The sequence below is a fragment of the Plectrocnemia conspersa genome, unplaced genomic scaffold (assembly GCF_051122295.1).
Source record: "Plectrocnemia conspersa isolate PC_06_02 unplaced genomic scaffold, ASM5112229v1 ptg000007l, whole genome shotgun sequence".
In the NCBI taxonomy this organism is placed as follows: Eukaryota; Metazoa; Arthropoda; class Insecta; order Trichoptera; family Polycentropodidae; genus Plectrocnemia; species Plectrocnemia conspersa.
The window spans coordinates 2,588,683-2,607,951 of record NW_028277171.1 but is presented as its reverse complement, the minus strand read 5'-3'; the positions used below and the strand labels follow the sequence as shown (position 1 = coordinate 2,607,951).

General features: G+C 31.7%; 2 protein-coding genes and 1 long non-coding RNA gene across 5 annotated transcripts; 2 read left to right on the top strand and 1 right to left on the bottom strand.

Moving 5' to 3' along the window:
- The first annotated feature begins 387 nt into the window (after positions 1–387).
- Positions 388–6,467, top strand: LOC148233664 (dnaJ homolog subfamily C member 7-like). Of its 3 annotated transcripts, XM_088188927.1 has the most exons (8): positions 388–1,681; positions 1,751–1,886; positions 4,024–4,271; positions 4,333–4,531; positions 4,605–4,743; positions 4,813–4,927; positions 4,991–5,411; positions 5,482–6,467. In XM_088188927.1, the coding sequence occupies exons 2-8, from the start codon at positions 1,864–1,866 to the stop codon at positions 5,636–5,638; spliced, it is 1,302 nt and encodes a 433-aa protein (XP_088045053.1). In that variant the 5' UTR covers positions 388–1,681; positions 1,751–1,863; the 3' UTR covers positions 5,639–6,467. The 3 variants fall into 3 exon arrangements, with proteins under 3 accessions (XP_088045053.1, XP_088045055.1, XP_088045054.1); XM_088188929.1 differs by lacking the exon at positions 5,482–6,467 and having other exon boundaries at positions 4,813–4,917; positions 4,991–5,104; XM_088188928.1 differs by having other exon boundaries at positions 388–4,271.
- A 275-nt stretch (positions 6,468–6,742) lies between these two features.
- Tpr2 (Tetratricopeptide repeat protein 2) lies at positions 6,743–13,276 on the top strand. Its single transcript, XM_088188926.1, has 8 exons — positions 6,743–6,851; positions 10,614–10,864; positions 10,929–11,127; positions 11,196–11,334; positions 11,413–11,527; positions 11,602–12,019; positions 12,084–12,247; positions 12,365–13,276. The coding sequence occupies exons 1-8, from the start codon at positions 6,784–6,786 to the stop codon at positions 12,493–12,495; spliced, it is 1,485 nt and encodes a 494-aa protein (XP_088045052.1). The 5' UTR covers positions 6,743–6,783; the 3' UTR covers positions 12,496–13,276.
- A 5,043-nt stretch (positions 13,277–18,319) lies between these two features.
- LOC148233662 (uncharacterized) lies at positions 18,320–19,269 on the bottom strand. Its single transcript, XR_015810269.1, has 3 exons — positions 19,195–19,269; positions 18,673–18,751; positions 18,320–18,426 (listed from the first exon to the last, which is right to left on the bottom strand). It is a non-coding gene; the product is annotated as an uncharacterized LOC148233662 (long non-coding RNA).

Genomic DNA, 19,269 nt, shown 5'->3' with positions numbered 1-19,269 from the left:
CAATTTATTGATAAACCAAATTCAGTGATTCTCAAAATTTTATTATACTATTTTTTATTTAGGTCTCACTTTAATCAATATTTATTGTAAAATATTTAATTATTTTATTATATTTATTACTGAAGTACATTTTCAACATTTTATTACAAACTTTTAATACGTCTCACATTTATTAACTAATGTTTCTTTAATTAACGTCTAACATTTTAATTTATTTACTGTATTATATTTATTTAAGAGGTAAATTCAGAGGTTAACGTATTGATCTATAATGAAAGATGGAAAATGAATAAGAAATAAAATTTAAATACTCTGGTAAAATTAATTCAATCTGAATAAAATAATGAATTGAAAAAGTATTTATCAGAAGGAGCAAGGTCTCGAGAGTATAATGGATGCTTAAAAACATTACAGTTGTGTTAGGTCTTCATCGGAATTTAATGTGTTTGTTTATTTTATTTTATTTTGTAATACTAAAATTACATAATGACTCCTTAATATGTCATGATCGCCATTAAACAGACAATAATTTTACAATTAAAAAAGTAACGGTGCTTCTATTTTCAGAAAAATTACCGCCTTTCTGCTTACTCTAGCAGATCCAACCATCTGCACAATTATTTTTTATGTAATTCTAACGACTATTTCGAACAAATTAAAAAGCCTTAACAATGCAAGAGAGAATTGGGTCTGAACAATTGTGTTCATAATTATTAATATTTCATGGACCACTTAGCACACTTATCCCGAGACGTTAACTCGTAAGCATCCGGTAAAACTACTCTTTGTTTGAAAAGGATGGGCGATGTACGGTAAGTTCTACCCTGCTCAAAAAATATTATTATTTCCCTCCTTTTTTTAATGACACTCCGAATGTGGGCAGCTTGCAGTTTTACTTTTAAAGCGTAAACATATTTCGTGGGTTTGTCCAAGAAGCGATGCAATTGGCTCACCAACATCCTAATCCGCGATTCGCCAGAGCTATCTCGAATCAACATTATAAAATATGTGACACTAAGTTGGGTAGAAAGAGAATGCTGCCGAGACTCAGCCTCACATCAGATTTATAATGGTAAATATATTAAATATCGTAGATATATTAGAGTAAATATGAAAAAATGTTTTTGTTATTTTTTTATATTTATATATGTGGCATAAAGCAATAAATAACGCAGCTTCAAAAATGTGGGTAAAATTTAAAGATTTTTTGCTACTGCTATTTTTAATTTCTTATAAAAAAATATGCTAGAATAGCTATAAAATTATTTAACTCAATAACTTCCGAAAATAACTTAAACCAACAACTGGATATCCTAATATAAATATTAATAGTATGTAGTTATCATTGTACAACATCCAACAAAAATACGTTTCACATCTATTGATAGTTATCAATACACAGTATTAAAGACACAAATATTTCTTATTTATCGAAAATTTGGTATCTCTAGTGATAATAATTCTGTCTATCGTAACGACACGGTTCGTTAAACATGAAATTTAATATCGATATGCAGATAAATAGCAAGGTTAGAATCTTTAATCTTTTATTAAAAAGTCGTTCATTGTAACTCAGTTAGTTATTATATCACTTGCATTTGTGTTCGTAGTCGTGTAGAAATTTGTTCAATTATTATTCTTAAACATGTTATCGAAATCTAAGTTTTTATGTGTTAAAGTGGTCATGATTTTACTATACGAAATAAAGCAGCACTCGGCATTAATGACTAGCAGTATTTTCCTCTTACAGATGTCGTGAGGTAGACTTCTAGATCTCTAAATCAGTATTAGCAGGATTTGCGTAAGCTTTAGATACTGGCCATTAACAGTTCTTCAGGAACGATCCTGAGAAAATCTGCCAGGATGCTACAATACCTCGTTTCCACGTAAGCAATAACTAATAAATCATAATGTCATTTTATAACCGCAAATTACGTGATAATTCTGGAAATTGCGGTATTTATGATGAAAATTGGCTCATACGATACTTGCCCAATAAATTGTATCAAAATTGTAAATAGGTGATATGAATACCATATCAGAATGAATCGGCAAGCAGTTTCATACGTATGTTATGATAATAGCACAAGGTTAGTAAATTTTGAAATCTTCAAAAATATGGCCATTGGTGGTACACAAATAGTGTTTTTTCTCGAGAATTTCCCGAGAAAAATGTCAAATCGAAAATTCAGCATTTTTTATTATATAAAATTAAATTTGTACGAATATTTTTAAAAGGTTTACAACCATTGCCCTTTTTATAACGCTGCATAAGTAAAGGCGGGTTCATGCCTAATATGCATACTTTTTGAAGGTTTTAATAGGGGTTCGGGATTGACAAAAAATTATTTACAAATTTTTAACACTCGAATTTGCCTTATTTTTGCTTATATAATAAAAGAAGACACTCAGATAAGAAACCTTTCAGAAGGTGTCCGTGCGAGATGTTTGAAAACATGCACACTTTCTCGGAAGATTTAAATGACTAACAATTTTCTAGTACTCTAACCGGCCGGTGGCTTTGTCTTTGCTTTGATGATCTAATAACCCAATTTATCAACAATTGAAAGAAACAAGACAATATAGTGTCAAGGATGAGACCACACAAAAGCCTTTGTTACGACTAGAAAAAAAGGTTTAACATAAATAGCACGCAAAGTTTCTCCGATGTATTGAAAGAATATTTCTTTGTTGCAAAACGGTCACGGGAAACAATACATCACCGGAAGGCAAAAAGCACCGTAAGGCCATAATATTCCCATTGCACAATTCAACCTCGGAAAGATGTCCATCAAGCAAATGTCACTATCTATAAGCGTATACATATTTTGTTCTAAGAAACAAGTGCAACAATTGGCTGGACGATTGTGATTCGTCAGCGAGCTTTGCAACCCTTAATACTTAAGGCTGGTCTCCAATTGAGACTTTGTAGATACGTGCAGATACGCAGATACATGCAGACACTGCCCGCCCGCCCGCGGGCAACATACGGTCATGGACGCTCATATCCTGAGAGGGACTCCATCATACGAAATCTATATTGATCGAACTCTAAATAATTTCGAGTTTCCATCAGCGTCTCTTTAGCAAAGAAGTAGTAAAGAATACCTTAAAAATGTCAATAATGGGATCAAGAGATGAATAGCGTCTCAAGAGGGTGCAATAATGGAATCCGAACCGTTCCGTTCTGTAATAATTTATAACAAAGTACGTAAGTGTTATGATATTTCTTCTTTGTCGCATAACAATTACATTTCTTAATTTTGAACAAAATAATCTGAATTTCATTTTGAGCTCTAAATATATTCAAAATCTTAATTTTACGTTATGCACTAATAATATTTAACACTCAGGATCAACAATTTAATCATCTTTCTATTCACAATTGGAGGGATTAACTCATGCCATTAAATGATACCATCTACCAAAAAATGGGTTTCATCGTTAAAATGGAAAGCACTAGTGGGAACGTTTTTAAAAACCTACTTATTAATAATCAGAAGAAAAAATATTCTGGATTGCCCTCAAAAAGGCCGTTCATAATCTGCTTTAGCAGCCAACGGTAATTTGTTAAAAAAAACTCGCCACTCTTCTTTAATCGGTCGTCCCACCGTAAAATGGCGGGCATTAAAATCTGCCATGGAATACGAGAACGCAGGTAAACGAGAAACACATTCCAGACACTTTCTCAGAGGAGTAAAAAGCGTCAGAACTTCAAGAGCCCTCCAACATGGACTACGATCAAAAAGAGACCGCCTCAACTTCAGACTAATAAAGATCGCAGAAACAGCCGCTTCTCTCTTCGCGTCCCCTGATTCATCTCGGCGTCCAAATCCAGAGCCAACCCACTTCAGACGTCTGGAGACTATGGACGCACGCTGAAGACTTATCCCACGACGAATAACTCCCTAACTCTGACGTGTAATTTATTTAGAGTTTTTTAAGCCCTTATAAATATATTTAGTATAATAATAAATTTAAAGCGATTACTTCCGTTTTATATATTTAAATTTCGCATTCCAGAAGTGCTAAGAAAAAAGAAATCGGCGATGAAAACTTTAAAATAAAGAATTACGAATTAGCTTTACAAAATTACACAGATGCTATTAACTCGTCTCCTGAGAATGCTGTGTTTTATGGCAATCGATCAGAATGTTACATAATGATGAAAAAATACACGCAGGGTCTAAATGACGCCAAACGAGTCGTTATCCTTGATAAAAATTCCACAATAGGTTATGTCTGCTTAGTGAAATGCTGTTTGGCTCTTGGTAAGTTAACTAATAAATTACTAATAAAATAACCAATCGTTATATTACATTAATAATTTAGGAGATCTAACCGGACTGAAACAAGCATTAAAACGGATCGAACAATATGGAATCAAAGAATGTATGTCGGCTGAAATATCTGCATTAGCTCAAGTCCAGCAAAAGTACACTCAAGCAGAATATTGCTACAGCAAAAAAGTATATGAAGCCGTGATTTTCCACATAGATCGATGTTTAGAAATATGTACGGATTGTGATAAGTCAGTTTTACATAATATTATTTAGGTATACAATCAAATAGATGGATTAACGTATTTTTATGACTATTTACAGATTCAAATTGTTGAAATCTGAATGTTTGGCAATGTTGGGTAAGTATGAAGAAGCTCTCGAAATTGCTGTTGACGTTTTAAAAAGAGACAGTACTAACGCCGACGCTTTGTTTGTTCGCGGATTGTGTCTGTTTTACAAGGTGGTTTTACAATGTGATTCTATCAAATTGTTTATAAGATTTTAAAATATTAATATTTATTTTGATCAGTATGAGGAACAGGATTTGAAACATATCCAACACGTCTTAAAACTCGCACCAGATCTTACAAAAGCTTTGGAATTTTACAAAAGAGCTAAATTGCTTAAGAAAAAGGTAGAGGAAGGTATAATGAAATATATTTTTACATATTTTTGTGTGTTTTTATGCTTATTGTACGTGTTTTCAGGCAATGAAATGTTCATTAACGGAAAATTGAACGATGCGATCAGATTATTCAGCGATGCGATCGAGATCGATCCGTGTAACAAGCTAATGCAAGTAGAGCTGCTTTTTAAGTGTGCAATGACATATTCAAATCTAGATAAGACGGAAGAGGCCATTCACAGCTGCATGAAAGCCTTAAAGATTGACCCAAATCATACAAAAGCTTTAAGGGAAAGAGCAAAGTGCTACTTAAATCTTAAAAAGTATGAAGAAGCAATCGAAGACTACGAGTCCTTATTGAAACGCGATAATAGCCAAGCCAATAAGCAATTGCTCCAAGATGCAAAACTAACAATGATTTTAAAATCTAAGCCCAAGAACTACTACCAGATTTTGGGAATTGAGAAAAACGCTTCCGACGACGAAATAAAGAAACGTTACAGGTAAAAAGATATTTTTTTATATCATTTATTGGTAATGGTATTTTAGCCATTGTTTTATGAATATTTTTAGAAATATCGCTAAAATGCTGCATCCAGACAAACACCGGAAAGTAACGGAAGAGAAACGACGAGAGCTAGAAAAATACTTCAAAGAACTTAATAAAGCTTATAGGGTCCTAACAGTTTCAAGCGCCAAATCTGCATATGATTTTAGTCTAAATATCTAGAAAAATTGTTTATTATAAAATTAACATAGTAATACGTTTTCTGTATTACTGTGTGAATAACATATAATACAATTTTATCATAAATTCAATTTTTACTAATAAGAAAGTATTTTAGTTAGATCATAAGTTACTTTATAATTCAAAAAAAGTTTTTTATATGTTTTAATTACATTTACTAATTATAAAAAAATACCCAATCTGTTGCTTTAGACCAAAAGCGGAGAGTAAGCAAAAATGTTAATAATTTTGAGACCTTTATCTATTTTTATTAAAAAATATTTTGATTTTTTCAAGTCAATAATCTGATTTTTCTACTTATTTTGATAAAATCAATATGCCATAAATAAAATTTAAACGACAACCGTGAAAGTTACCATATAATAATGAATTTGAATTAGTTTCTTATCACTGCATTCCTCACTAACTCCCCAATTTTTGCCAGTTAAACTTGGTACTCCATTAAAGTAATGGCGGTGTAAGAGAAGAAAATGTTTTTATTTTTCAAGTTTATTAAGTTTTAAAAATAATGTCTGCAATATGGCGGCCGTTAGCAGCAACGTGCTGTTGGAGACGATCTCTCAAGTTCACACATATTACGAGGTATGGCGTTAACTTGTTCAATAGGGTGTAAATACCTTTTTCTTCAGATATACACCGTAGCGGCGTTCTGACAGTTTCCAGTGTTGCCGCACCACCGCTCAACTTGAGAAACGGGTGTTTATAACAACTGGCAACATATTCTCTCTCTCTCTCTCTCCAAAAAAGGTCGTTTAATTAATATTTTATGAATTGTTGCTTCTAATAAATAATACAAGTATTGTTTTCGACTATCGTGGTGGTCTTAATTTAATTTAAATAAATAAAGTAATAAAATATGTTATATGTTTTTTATCATTTGTAAAAAAAATATATTGGGTTTTATTGCGATGCGTACATTTGACAAGAGACAAGAGACAAAAAGGTATAGCATAATTAAAATGATTTCAGTATATCGACAATTAAAATCGATTTATAAAATGATTAAAATATTTTATTTGAGTTGTAATTTGATGGTCGATTCGAATCGCGTTAGGGCGGAACGTTTCGCATCGTCAAGTTGGCCTCACTGTTCTGGTGACCCCTCGTCTAGGCAGCTGGCGGTAGTCATGGCGCAGTCGGAGGTGATCGATTTGGAGGCGCCTGCCGAAGATGTCGCTCCTAAAAATTCACTCAGGTGCGTAGCCGACATGTTCGACTTGGCGCTCCGCATTCCGCATTCCGCTATTGACGATCCGCAAACGCGTCGTTTACCAAATCCGCAACGTCCGCGGCCCGCGTGACGTCCTCCTTTCTTGACTGTTTACAAATGTGCATTTGTTGTCTTGCGATTCGAACGTAACTGTTTGCGTAACTATCGATCGCCATATCGCCCTTCCTCTTCGATTTCATTGTTTTATTTCGTTGACCTTACGATGCTAATTTTTTCTAATTTTTTCCACTTCAATTCAAGCATGGCAATTCGAAAATTTCTAGTGACTTGCAGTAATTGACAATAATTCAACTGATATTATATATGCACTTATTATTCTAGACTAATCTATTGACTAACTTTTCTTCAAAAAATACTATCGAATTTTGATTTTTTTTTAATATTTCTCTTGTAACTTGATGATGTGACCCAATGTGTTACAACAGAGTAAACACAATAAACGCTTCTATCGAAACTTACATATCATTTAATCTAATAATATTTTTTACACGTTCGTACTTATTCAACAATATTGTCTTATCTTTTGATCTTCTCTAGAAAGTTGGGTTGATACACTGACATGTAATAAAATGAATAAATTTTGAAAAATCAAATATGAGGAGTAATTAATGCAAAATTCACGTGCAACCTTCTTAATCCGAGCAGTTAAACCAGACAGTCGTCCGGTCATGGCTGCAGCTCCGTCTGTACATATGCTGACACAAAAGGACCGTTTTGCTTGTCCTTCTGCTTGTCGATAAAAATTTATTTTTTTATTGGATATCTTCGATTGTTTTCGTTATTTTGATTTTTACCATATATGGTATTTAGCTTTACATCAAGTGTAAGGGATAATCAAAACTATAAAAAGAGAGTGAACAGAGTACAAACACAACTAAAACAGTGGTTCATGTCATCAGAAAAGTAAAACAAATATTTGTTTCGTAATTATCTTATAAGTAATATTAGTCCAATATTACCAGTGTTTTTTTTTTTAAATATTCGTGTACTTCACGTTCACTTTGAAATATGGTGTACCCTATTTGGTGCGATAGAAAAATGTACAATACAAAATTCGTTGAAAACTCACCGGATTCTGGAAATAATTTAATCACTAGGCTTTATCAACAAATATTTTTAACGATATTTTCACATTTTTATTGTGTTTTTAGATAAATCTGCAAACAAATTTTTCGAGTATAGTCCTCATAGAGAAAACCAGTGTCGATGAAGCCGGAAGACATAGTTGCAAACAATTTATTTGAGACAAACCAATTAGAACCATACCAGAGTGCATGTACAATCCTGAATGTCAGATTCTCTGAATTAGTCTTTTTACTGCCAAACTTTTTGAACTTGAATCTAAGAAAATTACCACTTGTTTATAGACAATATTTTCACCAGCTTACCTCTGATAAATGAACTAAGTAACAGAAATATACGAGTCACTGGAACTAGCAGACAAATGTGCCACACTTGACAATAAAATGGCGAAAAATAAAGAGGAGGGTTCTCTAACTACCATCTCAGTGATGACATAATAATATCTAAGTGTTAACAAATATCTACTCAAAGCGTTAACAAATATCACCAGTATAGCCTCCAGTTTGTAGGACCCTAAAAAGTAGAAAGTTGCTGATAAATTATTAAAGTAACACGCAAGCCGCATATTTATCTTCTGGTTAAAACACTTCTGGTCCACCGATTCTATGTTTGTTTTTAAAGAAAGTAATTCCACATTTGTGACAATACTTGTGACACTTCGGGTTATCGGCCTATTATGAATATTCTAAGCTCTTGAGTGCTGCACGTCATTAATAAAGAATCCAATTTGGATCCTTGCGGTACTCCAGAACGAGCAAAGAGTATTGTAACCCACATACTGCCCAGGGACGTTATTTTAGCTTTTTCCTTGGGCGAGACAAAAATTAGCTAGTCAGAGTTCGATTTCATTACACTTTTTACTGGCCAAATTCAAGGAGGAGAAATATGCCTCCCACTTACCAAATGACATCCCGGTTTAGAAACCATGTCAAAAGCAATAAAATCGTGCTTGGTTATCTAATGAAGCAGACGTGAAAATCGAATGAAGCATATCTAAACCGAATTTTGACCAATAAGAGAGCTCAAAAAACAAATATCCTTTCTCAGAAGTCAAAAATCCACATCAAAAACAATAAAATCGTGCCGACGCCAACACGATTATTGCTTTTGATGTGAATTCTTAACTTCTGAGAAGTGACAATTATTTTTGCGCCCTCCTATTGACCAAAATTCGGCTTAAATATACTTGCACCAATACTCTTATATAAGAAGTCCGTAGTAATATTGATAATGATGGTATTTTTAAAACAGTAAAATCTAAATGCAGATAAACTATGGAGCAATATGCAAGATACAACGTCTTGTCTGCATAGGTAGTTGTGGACAAGTAAAGAAGTGAAATACGCCTGTGTGTTAGTCGCAAGGTGTATATCGAGTCATTTTTTTATTAATTTATTTTATATTATTTTTTACCTATTAATATTTATAGAAAAACGTTTAAAAAATAATTTTAGATTATTTTTGTTTTTACAAAATCACAGATTCGATAACTGCTTTTTTTCACCTGAGAGATGAGTTGGCTTAGTTTATATTTTGGACTTGACCTAATAAAAATTTTAAAATTATAATTAGTTTAAGAACTTGATTTGGTTAGGTTTGGGTTTGAACAGGAAATGGACGTTTCGCAACTGTCAAATTGAGTTTCATAGACATTATAGAGCAGTATATGATTTCTCCAACGCATATCGGTTAAATTATATTTATTTTTGCTAGTAGAAATATATATTTACCAATGAAAATGTATTTGGATTTCACCAGTGAAAATATAACTTTAGTGAAAAGTACACATTCATTAACATTTACACATCGGATGTAAACAATGAGAAAGTTGAAATCATATAATTTTACTAGCACCTGCCAGATAAACAATATTTTTACTACTAAAAATATATATCCACCAGTGAAAATGTATTTCACTGAAATGACATTTTAAAAAAATTTTGGGATAAATTCAAGTTTTTTTTTTTTTTGAATTAGGGATGTCATTTTAGCTTTTTCCAGGAGGGGGGGGGGGGTCAAAAATTAGCCAGTCAGTGATCGTTTTCTTTAATATCTCGATTTCATTAAAATTCATAGTATTTCATTAAATGACGGAATTTTTCTGTCCAAATTATTTTTAACCCTTTGAACGGTATCGCCATACATGTACGGTGGTCAATCTTTCACTGGTTGATGGTACCTGATATATTTATATATATATATATATATATATATATATATATATATATATATATATATATATATATATATATATATATATATATATATATATATATATATATATATATATATAACAAGAAATAATAAATAAAATACATATTTATATATTCAAATTTTTAATTTGTTCATAAACTATAATTAGTTATAGAAATTAGAAGTTATATTTTTAATAGTATAATATGAATATAATTTGTATTAAACAAAGATATATTTATTTAATGCTCATTTTTTAATTTATAAATGCACAAATCATTCGTTTTATTGTACACTACAAATAAAATTTATATCAATCTAATATTTTTTATTGAACATAAATAATTAAATTATTTGTTCCGTAAAATTCGCTTTATGGAACAAATTATTTATTTAAGTACACATATCTTAAAATAATTCCCTGTTAAATCGAATCCTTAACAATTTCAGAGATGCTGAGGAGAAGAAGGAAATCGGCAATGAATACTATAAGCTGAAAGACTACAAATCAGCTTTACAAAACTACACAGCTGCCATTAATCTGTGTCCCGAGAAGGCTGCGTTTTATGGAAATCGATCAGCATGTTACGTAATGCTGGGACAATACAGACAGGCTCTAGAGGACGCCAAGAGGGCCGTAACCCTTGACAAGACATTCACAAAGGGTTACGTTCGCGTAGCAAAATGCTGTTTGGCTCTCGGTGAGTTGTACTAATATAATACTGTTGAAGTAATCGATCGTTACGATTATTTTTATCAATCTAGGCGATCTGACGGGGCTGAAACAAGCGTTGAAACTGATTGAAGAGCTTGAAATCGTGGAAAATATGTCAGCTGAAATAAACACATTGGCTAGGGTCCAGCAAATGTTTACCGAAGCAGAAAATTGCTACAACAGAAAAGATTACAGAACCGTGGTTTACCACATGGATCGTTGCTTAGAATTGTGTCCGGCTTGTGATAGGTGAGTTTTACATAATATTATTTGATTTTGCCATCGAATATCCAATGTATTTTTATGTTTATTTATAGATTCAAGTTGTTGAAATCAGAATGTTTGGCAATGCTGGGACGATGCGTGGAAGCTCAGGAAATCGCTTATGACATTTGCAATAGAGATGGTACAAACGCCGACGCTATATTTGTGCGCGGAATGTGTCTATATTACGAGGTGACGATTGAATGATTTATTGTTATTCGTATTATTTACGAGATAGACTTATAAATTTTTTCAATTTGTATCAATCAGGATAAAGAACAGGCTCTGAAACATTTCCAACACGTCTTAAAACTGGCGCCAGATCACCAAAGAGCCATGGAATTTTATAAAAAAGCTAAATTGCTCAAGCAAAAGAAGGAAGAAGGTATAGGATTGTATATATTTTACTATGTGTGACAGTTTGTATGCTTGCGGATGCTCATTGTGAGTGTTTTTCAGGCAATGAGATGTTTAAAAACGGAAAATGGGATGACGCGTACAGATTATACAGCGAGGCGCTCGAGATCGATCCGCTCAACAAGCTCGTGAACGTAAAGCTGTTCTCCAATCGTGGAACCGTGTGCTCGAAATTGAACAGACTGGAAGAGGCCGTCGACAATTGCACGAAAGCCTTGGAGATTGACCAAAACTTTATCAAAGCTTTAATGAGGAGAGCCAAGTGCTACTCGGATCTCGAAAAGCACGACGAGGCAATCAGGGACTACGAGTCGCTGTTGAAGCTCGACAAGAGCCAGGCTAACAGGCGCTTGCTTCAAGATGCGAAGCTGGCTTTGAAAAAATCTAAGCGTAAGGATTATTACAAGATTTTGGGTGTGGAGAAAAACGCTTCCGATGACGAAATAAAGAAGGCTTACAGGTGAAATTTAGGTTTTTTATTATTAGTATCAGTAATAGTATTTTAATTGTATGTATATTTTTAGGAAAAGGGCTTTAGTTTTACATCCGGACAGACACGTGAATGCAACTGAAGAAGAACGACGAGAGCAAGAAAGGTGTTTCAAAGAACTCGGCGAAGCTTATGGGGTACTGAGCGATCCAAAGAAGAAAACTAGATATGATTATGGTCAAGATATCGAAGAAGGAGGTTTGTTATATCCGCCCTAACCTTTCTAATTTCCTCATTTCACTCTTATCCTCTGAATAAAATAAATCTATAGGATAGGAAGTACTTAATTATATTATTGAATTATTTTTTTTACAGAATTGGATGCTAACTCGATGTTCCAACACTTCTTCTCTCAAGGTGGCAGTAATGGCGGTGGCGGGAACACATTCTTCTCATTCAGCGGAATGCCTGGAAGTGGAGGTGGTGTTAGTTTTCAATTTGGTTAATGTGATAAAATATGTATATCTCCTAATACACTATACATAGCCGGATATGCGAACTGGCTAGCCTAAAAACTATCTAAATTACACTAGACATTATCAGGCTTTTTAAAATGTACTACCAGTAAAGCGAGTCCGGCTCTGATACGTCTCAAGATAATTTAATTATATGCTATACGATTATAGTCATGACAATTTGTAAATAGATCGACAAAACTATTTATAAATTTTACGTTGTGAATAAATATTGTACGTATCCGTCTATATAATCTGTACTTTGAAATATGGACTATCTAGTTTATATTTTTAAGCTTTTGACATTGGCGCTGAATAATGTTTATCTTCATAGTTGTTATATAAAATTTGTCGTAGTCGATAATATTCCCTTTGTAAACAACTCTGAAGTGTTAGATGTACAGACAAACTGCTACTTACGAACTATATTAATCTACTAATTCGAAAAATCAGCTGATAAATAATCCAATGCTTGATTGTTATAATAATCTCTTAGATTTTTAACGTAAATCAAAACTATATTATGACATGTTTCCGTCGATTTAATAATCGCAAGTTGCGGTCAGTCTGTATGGTAATTATATATATATATATATATACATAGATAAATAAAATCACATTAGCCTATTGAGTATGTAGTTTCATTAATTTTGTTATTCTATTTTATAATTTAAAATATGTGTATGACTCATTCGAATTTAATTGATGTTAGTTAAATAAATATACATAAATTAGACTGGAAAGGTAATAAATAAATTCATGTTCAATTATATTAATGCATTTTTAATTTTGCATAACTCAGCTTATTATTTAAATTAAATTCGACTTTTTTTTTAATGCAGATATTTATACTAAACATTAATAATTTACCCTGAAAATATTTAAAATAATTTTGTCCCTTAAAAACACGGGTTAATTTCGCTTATTTACTTATATTTAATTTAAAATAAAAGAAGCTAAAAGACAATTACCGAAGATGCATCAATAGCAAGAAGGCGATCTTGAAAAATAGAGAAATCTTCAATATCTTTTATACATAATACAACTTATTATCATGTATGTATTTAACTTTGATAATGTGTTTTTGTTTCTATAAGTTGATCTAATAATCTATTTAATTTTAAGAAGGCCGGAAGTGCGGTTTCTGATTGACACGGAAGCAGACGTGTATTCCTGCTCGAGTAAGCAACAACAAAACTCAACCAATATAAGCAGCGAAGAAGAATTTGATAAGACGAAGCAGCAAGAAGTATGTAGTTGGACCAGCTCGCTATATGCCTCCGGCAGATGGTGCACCTGCGGAGATCAGATTTAAAAACAGTCAAGCTCAAATGATCAAAATTGAACATGTTATTATTATAAACATTTAGCTAGCAAATACAATAAATTTCATATTACAAAAAATTTAAAAGCAGTAAAGAAATGGAATCTTAACCCTTTGAACGCGGACGGCATCCATAGGTGCAACATGAAAAGTGCCGTAAACCTTTAAGCTTTGTAATGTGGGATTTTTTATATAATTCAAGGCTGAAAATAACTTTAATTTATTGAACTATATTTAAATAATTTATGGCATAAATATGACCACTGCGTATTAACAAAGTGCAAAGCGTGCAAAAATATCGGACGCGGTCAAAGGATGTAAACCAAATACTTTCAAATCACATTTTTTAATTACCATGTAATTAAAAAAAGGAATGTTGCTAATGAGATTGCTATCTTTATTGTTTTTATCTACTATTAAATTGTTAATATTTGTAATAATTGTATTGTATAAATGAATCCATACAACGACTAAACCGGTTAATAAAGAATTATAAACTTCCAATGTCTAATGTGTTTTTATTTTTTTCAGTGCATTTTTCTTTCATGCTTTGGCTCCATTTTACATGACTCACCACTAAAAATTAAGATTATCATTGGATTGATTTGTTCTGGACCAGAATCAGCTAAAAGAAAACGTTTAAATTGTAGTGGACTGAATTAATAATTCAAATATTGCAGGAATAATTCTGTTTTTTGCACAGATTGTTGTGATTTATAAGCTTCTACTGTAGAATAAATATTTTCTGATTTGTGATCGGTTGCTCATTGTCGTATTTACTATTTTTTTGGCTTCTGTACTAACTCCGTGCGTTATTACTCTGGCCACATTTTCAGAACTGCTACATATGTGTTCATGTCTTACAGAAATTAATCATCCATCACTAACACTTGTCCAGATTCTATCCTGACATTTCTTGTTTATATTTTCACATCGCCAAAATTGAATTGAAACTTCCATATTAATATTCTTTAACATAAACATATTTTTCTTTAAATCTGAATTATCCATTTATGTAAAGTAAAAATTAGTGTTTCTCAATAATTATCTATAAATACATGTATATAAAAAGATATACTTTTTTCTTGCTGTACTGATTTGTTTTCCCCTAAAAATACAATGACACTGACAAAGTATTTTGAAACTACGACAAAAATACTTTTCAAATACGCAACAAAACTTTTTGCGAATTTTTCCAGTAAAAATTCAAAAGTATACTAAACGAGCCATCAGGGTTATTGCAACTACCTTATGTAGTTAAAAATATATAACTAAAGTATGCAATTTTTTTGAAATTCCTAAAGTTTGTTTCAGGGATGTCATTTCAGATTTTTCCGGAGGGAGAGGCAAAAGTTGGCCAGTCATGGGTCGTTTTTTTTAATATATCGATATCAAGATTCATAGTAATATGTAAAATGATATGAATTTTTTAACCAAACTCAAGGGGAGAGTCAAATGAAGTTGCTGTTTATAATTCACGTCAAAAGCAATAAAATCGTGCCGTCGCAATAGAGACGCTCGGTTATCTAGCATTCATATCAAGACTTTTTATAACAATATTATAATTAGCGTTAATATTAAAAGTCTTATAATAATATTACAAATTAAATGAGGAACATATAAACCGAATTTTGACTAATAGGAGGGCGCAAAAACAATTATCACTTTTCAGAAGTCAAATATCCACATCAAAAGCAATAAAATCGTGCCGTCGCCGTCGCAGTGGGACCGCTCGATAACGAGCGCCGAAACGATTTTATTGCTTTTGACGTGAATTTTTGACTTCAGAAAAGTGATAATTGTTTTTGCGCCCTCCTATTGACCAAAATTTGCTTTGAATATATTTTAACCTCTTTAACTCTTATATAAGAAGTCCGTAGTAATATTGATAAGAATAGCTATCATGTTTTTAAAACTTAGTGTAATATAGATGTGCAGACAAACTATGGATCAATATGCAAAGTGCAATATCTGTCTGTATTTATTCTTCCGCTTATTTTCCCCTAAAAGCTATATCAGTTAAATTATAATTTACCTGATAGGCGCTAATATGATGGTCTAAAACGCCTATGAAACTCAATTTTCCAGTTGTGAAACGTCCATTCGCTGTTTAAACCCAAATCTAACCTAATAAAAATTCTAAAACCAATAGTTTTAGAACTTTCATTAAGTCTAGTTGGGTTTGGTTAATTTGGGTAGCAACTGTAAAATTGAGTTTCATTGACATTTTAGAACAGCATATAATTTCACTAGCGCATATCAGTTAAATTATATTTTCACTAGTAGAAATATATATCTGAACTTCACTAGGGAAAATATAACTTCACCGAAAAATACACATTAACTGTAACATTTATACATCACATGTAATTAATAATGATAAGTATGTAAATGTATATATAACTGCGTATAATGAAGTTGAAATCATTTAATTTTACTAGAATCTGCCAGATAAATTATATTTTCACCGGTAAAAATGTATATATACCAGTGAAAATGTCAGGAAGGGGGGAATTCGGCCAATCGGTGATCTTTTTTTTAATATTTCGAATTTATTAAAATTCATAATATTTCATTAAGAAAATAATGCTAAAATTGTTTAAACGTTCTATCTTAATTTTTAAGATAATACTGCAACATTAACAATAGTTCAACCTAAACAAAACATTTCATCTTTATGAATTAATATTTCATATTAAACGACTTTCACTGTTTAAATATAAATATTACTTGAATACTGCAATCACTTCCAATATATTTTGCAGGAATATTTTCAACCACATGATTAATATAACTTCTTTTGATCCTTGCTATTTTAATTAACTCTCGTTAACTTTTATTTAAAATACGCTTTTTTGCTTTATTAGTTATATTAATCAAAGAATTGATTTGTTTTTGTCTTGAACCTTAGAAATTACAGTGAGGATAAATCAGGGAAGTCATTTAGGAGGGTAGATTTGGGCCATTTGCACTCCCTTGAATATGGTCAAAAAAATGCATGCCGTTTAATAAGAATATTTTACAAAATAATTGATTATCACTTGATTTTATCGAAGAAAATTACATTTACATACTTTACAGGGAAAAATAAAAAGGAAGTTATTATTTTTTGTAAAAAAACTAACTATAAGCTTTTCTTTTTTTGCTATCAATTGAGGTAGGGTGAGACAGATTCAGCAACAAATAGCGTCTTCAGACAAATTTTCAAAAAATAAACGCAGAATTCATTTTAATCAACCCAATGCAGAAGCTAAATTAATCCATGTTCATATATCAAATGCCTGAATATAATGGCCTGAAAAAGCCATTATTTGTTTCCAATAATTGCAAATGAAAGATCTCAATATCATATACGGGTTTTTTATGAAATATACTATAAAATATTTTTTACCAAATATAACATTTTTTTTAGTGCAACTCGAAGTTACGGATGTTCGTACTCTCATATCCTCCGGAAGATGAAAGAACTAAATTGAGTATTGAACACAAAATACACTTTAAGGCTAGAAAAATTACATCAATTAAAGGAATGTAAGTTTACTACTTCTACAGATTATAGTAATTTAATTTGACTATACACAATTTTGGGAATCAATTTAAAATTACTAAAAATATTGACTTTCCCACTACAATTAGTTTTTTGCAAGCATATGGACCTATTTCTTTGAAAGCTTAGAAAAGTCAGATTCATTAGGTTTAACAAACCTTCAAGATCCTGCCAATTAATTTTTCTATGAAAATTTACCATCAGATAATAATACGGTGGAATACAACGAAATATATAGTGAAGGCGTCTCGAGTGATAAAGATTAATGATATGCATTTATAAAATTGCTATTGTATTATTGTCCAATATTTTTCCTATTTTAGATGTTTTATTTTTCAGTACTTTTAATGTATGCATGCATGTATATATTCAATAATGTTAAGCTTAAGGGGTAAATATGAGCAAATTGTACATATATTAAAAAAATGTTTTATTGAAAATAACAACCTATGTCTAAGTTGGTTTTTATATATTTTTTTTAACATAAATTTATTGTTTCAATATTTAAATCATTTCCTAGGTATCAGATTTTCTCTCCTGTAAATGATTTTTGTGTCAATTGTAATGTATATCCAAAGAGAACTTACAAAATTTCCACAATCAGTACTTTCAAATTGATCAAATCGTTAATGAATCTACTCATTTTTGATGGAAGATTTTCTCGAGAAGGATCATAATGGACGATAATTATAGTATTACGCATCAATGTATTTATATTTAAAAACAGGATCTCTTTTAAAGTTCATTTTTATAAATCAAGCGATGTAATAGATTAATGACCGACTGACATTAGCAGCAAGTTATAAAGAAAATGTCATTTAAATCAATGAATCGAGATTTTAATTTCATAAGAAAATTGATATTAAATGAAACGTTGAGAAGTCAATAATTTATAAACCAAAAAAAGTAATATGCATTTAGGGTTATTAAATAAAAGATTTATATCCGATGAAATTATTTATTCGAATTTAAAAGCTTAAGCATATTAAATTTTCAAATTTGCAGTTCCAGTAGCTTCATTTGAGTACCGTTTCACCAGATATTTTATGCTCTGAAAAAATAAAGAAAAAAATAATTAGTATCGATCCAAACTCGTGTGAAATATAACCTAAAAATGAAATTTTATAAAAAAAATTGTATGGCACGCTTAGTCCTGATTATGCCATTAAATCGACACTCAGTGTGGACGTTCCACTTGTTATACCCCCAACGTCGATCAGCACAATCTTCGGTAATACGACAATGTGATCGACACCAAGGGACGCTAAGAAAAATATCGAAAAACATATATACTCACTAAGTATGGCGATTTACTTGGATCTCGCACGCATCTTCCTGCGTTTGCGCTTCAACCTCCGCATACGCTTCTTACGCCACTGTAACAAATAAAAAAACACATTACAATTGAATCTACGTATAAAACTTAACCAAAAAATATACCGGCGTGTTTTAGAAAGATACTAATAATTCGTCGACACATTACATATGACGTACTGTATCAGAAATCTAGTTCAGCGCTAATGTACAACTTAACCAAAAAATGTGAGGCGTGCCGGCGCCATTTTGGAAACGTTTCAGAGGCACAAAAATCAATACATATATTACAAGCATTAAACCTTATGTTAATAATAAGATGCGTTAAAAGTACGCCCAAGTTTTAAGGCCATCAAAAACCGGCAAGACGCGATTTCAAGAAAAAGTCGATCCACGTTCCAATGCGCCATTTGTCATTTGGCGAAGCGGCGATTTGGCGTCAAAAGATGGTCGAAACGGGTCGAAAGCGATTGGATGGGAACGTAAACGTTGAATGGCGACGTACCTTAGCTCGCATGTTGGATGTGTGAAGAAGGTCTGGACGACCGGTCTGCACACCACCGCGATGCAAGTGGAAGAG

Excerpts from the sequence above, each read along its gene's own strand:
- Tpr2 (XM_088188926.1), top strand. The coding sequence starts at position 6,784 with ATGGCGCAGTCGGAGGTGATCGATTTGGAGGCGCCTGCCGAAGATGTC. Across the intron at positions 6,852-10,613 it reads GCTCCTAAAAATTCACTCAG|AGATGCTGAGGAGAAGAAGG; the intron begins GTGCGTAGCCGA and ends TAACAATTTCAG. Across the intron at positions 12,020-12,083 it reads GAAATAAAGAAGGCTTACAG|GAAAAGGGCTTTAGTTTTAC; the intron begins GTGAAATTTAGG and ends GTATATTTTTAG.
- LOC148233664 (XM_088188927.1), top strand. The coding sequence starts at position 1,864 with ATGCTACAATACCTCGTTTCCAC. Across the intron at positions 4,272-4,332 it reads GAAATGCTGTTTGGCTCTTG|GAGATCTAACCGGACTGAAA; the intron begins GTAAGTTAACTA and ends TTAATAATTTAG. Across the intron at positions 4,532-4,604 it reads ATATGTACGGATTGTGATAA|ATTCAAATTGTTGAAATCTG; the intron begins GTCAGTTTTACA and ends GACTATTTACAG.